We start from the raw sequence: 5261 nt of genomic DNA on the forward strand, positions 1-5261 counted from the left end.
ATTAAAGTTTTTCTTCATTACCCATTCAAGTGCCTCCAAGCGTTATCTTGTACAGTATGATTTAAACGTTTCCTAGTAAATTAAATGTTCTTATTTAAACCACGTAAAGTCTTTCATATGAAAAACAAAAAATTTAATTATGGTTAGTGTTAAACTCTAATTAGTTAGGAACTGTAACATTTGCTCCAGATGTATTAGAATGTTAATTTATTTTCGAAAAAATATATTGTTTTTACTTAATATCCTGTCTGTAAGTTAATGGAACTGAATTCGTGGGATTGGGTAGGCTACACAGAGTGTCACGGTTTTCAGTATTCAAGTTGTAACAAAAGAAAATGTATTCTGACAAAGAGGTCGATCTGTTAATCTTAAAGGCATTAAACTAAAAAAAAAAAAACATTTTAAGACCAAAAGATCAATATTGATCGACCACGAAGATGCGGAGTTTAGAAGGTTGGCTAGACTGTTCCTCTTGCACAAAATAGTAGAAGTGCTACTTACTCACCTTACTCTCTTACCTTACAGCGGCAAAGTAAGCTTCTTTGAACTTCCTCGGCCACCTGTTTCGACAGAATACGCGAAAACCGTGGAGCAAACGGGTTTATAGACCCGAGGAACTAGATATTGTATTGTTCAATATGTGCGACCACTACCATGTTTTGTGGGAGAGTTTCTATGGTGTATAGGTTTTACTCTCTCCTAGCCTGGACACTACTACGAATGCGGCCACGCTGGTGGGCACTTTAGATTCCAGATATCGCTAAGTGTTCGAATCTTTATTCAGATTTTTTTTAAAAGAGAGTACCGGAAAGCTTAGCTTGGGAATTAATCCAACAAACATGTCTCCTGGATTTGCAGACTGAGTGTTAAGATATCTAAAACTCGATCAGATCTTTTTCACACAGGGAAGCTGAGGACACAAAAATATTCAGTATTCATGACATATATACGGGAGGAGAGTATTTGCGCATATGTAAATGGTCCAGCTATAATGAAAGAGAAATACCTGAGTAAAATGTGATAGGATATAAAAGTCTTAATGATTTTCAATTTGACTTATAAACAAATAACCAGTTGTATGTCACATGGGGAATACAATCGAAGGAAATTTAAAAGTGTGTTTTTTTTAATTCCAGGTAAGTGCACAGGATTAGGGATTAGAATTTTGGCCACATGTTAAGTTTTATGTAAAATGTTTTTATACCAAAGTATTTGAAAACAAAACGAAAGATTAAACTCAAATATAAACAGACACACATTAGTTAAGTCAAGCACAATTTGTACACGTTCTAGGAAAATAAACTGGTTAATAAATTTGGAAAAGAGGAATTCTGAGTTTTATAATTCCTAGTTAAACATTACAAGAATACCTTAACAAAAACAAGTTCTGGTGTTATTGTCTTTGTTACGTATTAGAATTTCAAATAGCCTGAAATTGAGCTAACTGATAAATGTAAATTTAGTAGTTAGATTAATATACACACAACAATACTATTTACAATAACAGTTATTACAAATATGTATTATAAACAATGATTTATAAACAGTTTCACAAACTTATATAAAGTCTTCCTTTTAGTCTGGAACTTCGATATCTTATCAAGGGTTCAAGATGAGCGAGTTGATTACGAGTTGACGTTGGTATAATTCACTTCACGGGAAGCTAGCTAGCTTTGTCCTTCGTTATTTACTAGCCCCACAAACCGATATTTTACTACTGGTGACGTTAGGTAATTTTTTCTTAAAAATACTAATGTCTGACGAGAATTCACTGATATTAAACGATTTGTAATGTTCGAACTTTATAAATGCTCCTGGTCAAATGTCTGAATTTTTCCGATTGGTAAGCATTATAACAATAACAGTTATAGCTTCCGAAGTTTATAGCACACTAACTATAGCAAACTAATAATAGATACTCTCATTTGGCGTGTCATGTTGGTTATATTTATAGGTGTATGGAGGCTTTCTGGAAATTTCAGTTTTACGCAACAATACTGGCCCTAACACAAGAGTTTATGTACATACATATATTGTTGATTCTAGATCTCGAGAATCTTCTACAACTTTGGAGAATAGGCGGGAGTTTTGCAATACATATTTAACACTATAGGCTATGCATGTTTCTAAATATAAACTTAATCTAAATAAACGTTGATATTAAGATAAATATATAATAATAAATTCGTTACATCTTATATAATCATACTATGTGTTTTCTACTTTTTGTATTAATATAGATAATTTCAAAATGTTCTTAATGTGTGCTGTTTTTCTTAGCACGTTGCTCATGAATGTTGTTAAATCCCTTTTTGCTTTAGCTGCTTATTGTATCATGTCATTCACTTACAGTAGCGTCCTTGTCTTTTCGTGGGAATGTTAAATGAAAGGTTACCTATAATTATAGTATTTTGGCACTTGTGTATAAAGTTAAAATCATAAATAATATTCAACGTTAAACTGGTACACAATTAAAAACATTTTAGTTAGGCCTATCTATGGTCTTCAAAAAGTTGACGACTCTACATGTTTTAACGTTACAACGTCATCCTCAGGTTACCTATACTAAGTGAAGTTAGATGTAATTTCCACTGGCGGTCATGTGACCTTTCAAGGTGACAAACTTTCTTGTATTTCATTTGGAAATAAATATTAATATATGTAGCGCTATTTGTTCTGAATAAGTCTGACGTTAACAATTTAAGTAGATAACGTGAAAATTGTTCAACATGGAAGAAGATCTAAGAAGATTTTGTATTAGATATGATCTTGAGTGTTTGTACTAACTTTCCAGTAAAAGCAACTCTTTGTTCTGAGAAGTTGAGTATACATGTTCATTGTACTTGTTTTAAATAGAGATTATTCATGTGAATTGTACACTTGTGTTTAGTCTTTATTTATCATTAATTCAGTAGTAAAAGAACATAGAACTATTTCGTAGTAAATATCTTGTCGAATCTCCCGTTATTAAGCGGATCTGTCTTACCGAAAGTATGACATTATTATTCTTAAACAAACAAACAAGATATCTTTGACAAAAATGAAATTCTGGGCATCATCATACTGGTAAAAAATGACAAGAACACCTTAACGAAAAGGGAATTCTGATGCTACCATTTGTGTTCAAACATGAAAGAAACACGATAAAAAGAATGTGATCCATTTAATGTGTATTATTATGGTATCATCCTGTAGAGTGTAGATAACTGTATCTACACCAATGCTTTTCTTCCACCACCATCATTACCATATGCGTGACGTTCCTATATGAAAATAGGGTTAAATGGATTTGGATCTGTGTTTCATCAGATGACTATATATCTGCCATCTGATTGAAAGGTGACTCATCTATAAAAAAAGGATATTTCTCCACATGTCATTGATGCATGTTTTGGGTACCATTGTAGGCAGAATGCAACGGGCTCTAGACGTACGGGTCGGCCTTGCGAAAACTGTTTTTAAACGTCTGAGCATTGGTAGGACGAATTTCTAATTGAGCGTTAGAGTAAGATCTCTATGATTGCGAAATGCAACTGTATCATTTATATTAAAGTGTTTCACATTCTGATAATAACATTGTTGAAACAAATTTAGTAATGCCATTTTGTAAATGGACGGAAAATATAATAAGTATTATAAATATTTAGCGATCGTTAAGACTTATTATTTATTATTTAATGCAAAGTGACAAAACGTTTTCTTTACGTTTACAGAAAAATGCTTATGTTATTCCTATAAACTGAGAAACATATCACTGTAAATATACGTTAATGTATCAATGGTTTTGCAAGAATTATAAGAATACACCTTAAAGTTCAGAGCAGTTATAGACAAATTTTTTTAAAACTTTACCATATATGCAAGTAAAATGCTTAAAGAAGCAGTTCATATATCACGCTTTGTAACGCTTTAACTTCGAAAGAAAATAAGGGTGAACATTTGCACTGATTGTTTATGCTTAGCTTCTTTTGATAATCAACGTTTTTAATTGTGTAAGAGCCAAAGAAGTTCAGTCCTAAGATATCATTTCTCCTTACTGTTCCTATGAAGTTTGAAAGACAAAAATATGCTCTTTATGATTAAAGAGCTGAACAATGAAGTAATAATTTACTTGCCTTGTCTTCCTTTTCTTCTGTTGGTACTATCATACAAGAAGCTCCGTAATAAATCATGTACTTGAGGTCTTTAGGATTTATGGCTGTACTTATGTTGATCACTTTGAGACCATTTTTAGGATCAGTTGAAGTCATTCCATGATCCGAGACAATAACCAGATTAATCTAAATATATAAGAAATATTTACGTGAAAATAAGGCTTTTACTAGTACTAACAAACAAGATAAATATCGCATTCACTTTTACTCCACGGCTACAATACCAGCTTTATTTTTAATGGGATTGTCAATAACTATATCATGTGAGGCTGATTTGGAATGAAAGATATAAAGGAAACACTGTAAAAATATGTTGATTGCACAATCATACTCGCGAGAACGCAAAACTATAAGTTCTGTTGTTATTATAACAATACAACTAGGGCATGATTCAACTACTCCTTGATTAAACTGAAGAAATATAAATCTTAATATTCAACAAGTATCTTCAAAATTATTCGATGTATTTTACGCCAAAGGTTAGCTCTGAAAGAACTCTAAATATTTTAAACAGAAATTATACAAAATAAGAAAAAAAAAGTAAAGAATAATCATCACCCCTCAACTTTTAAAACAGTTTGAGTATGTGGATGATATTTTTCTTAAGAACCTATTTTAGTTAATCTCAAATATTTTAAAATTTTTTTAAAATTATTTGAATATCAAGCTCTAACTAGACATTGAACGGGTGACAACAATAATAAAAGGTAATTTGTTAGTTCTTTACAATATACTCAAGAATAATCTCATGTTCTTATAATAAACATTCAACTCTTGATCAGCGGTAAGTTTGAGAAATTAGAGTGCTAAAATCCGGGGCAGAGCACAGACAGACAATTGTGCAGCTTTGTGTCAGAAAAAGCAAACAAATTTATAATAAACAATTATTGACGATTAACTACGAAATTTAGTTCATTTTAAACTAAAAACCCACGATCGCCATGACAGTTTTTTTACATAAATATAGGCCTGCCATGGTCAGGTGGCTAGGGCGCTCTACTCGAAATCTGAGGGTCCGGTTTCAAATCCCCGTCCCACCAAACATGCTCGCCCTTTCAGCCGTGGGGGCGTTATAATGGGACGGTCAATCCTACCATAAAAGAATAG

The 5261-nt window shown here is 32.1% G+C and overlaps 1 protein-coding gene across 1 annotated transcript in view; it reads right to left on the bottom strand.

Moving 5' to 3' along the window:
• The window catches only part of LOC106458751 (ectonucleotide pyrophosphatase/phosphodiesterase family member 6-like), a 30243-nt gene that overhangs the window by 8594 nt on the left and 16388 nt on the right, over positions 1-5261 (bottom strand). Inside the window, exon 4 of the mRNA XM_022385059.1 lies at positions 4116-4280. Coding sequence (XP_022240767.1) covers positions 4116-4280 — 165 coding nt within the window. The remainder of the gene's footprint in view (positions 1-4115; positions 4281-5261) is intronic.

Source organism: Limulus polyphemus, unplaced genomic scaffold, assembly GCF_000517525.1.
Source record: "Limulus polyphemus unplaced genomic scaffold, Limulus_polyphemus-2.1.2 Scaffold509, whole genome shotgun sequence".
NCBI lineage: Eukaryota > Metazoa > Arthropoda > Merostomata > Xiphosura > Limulidae > Limulus > Limulus polyphemus.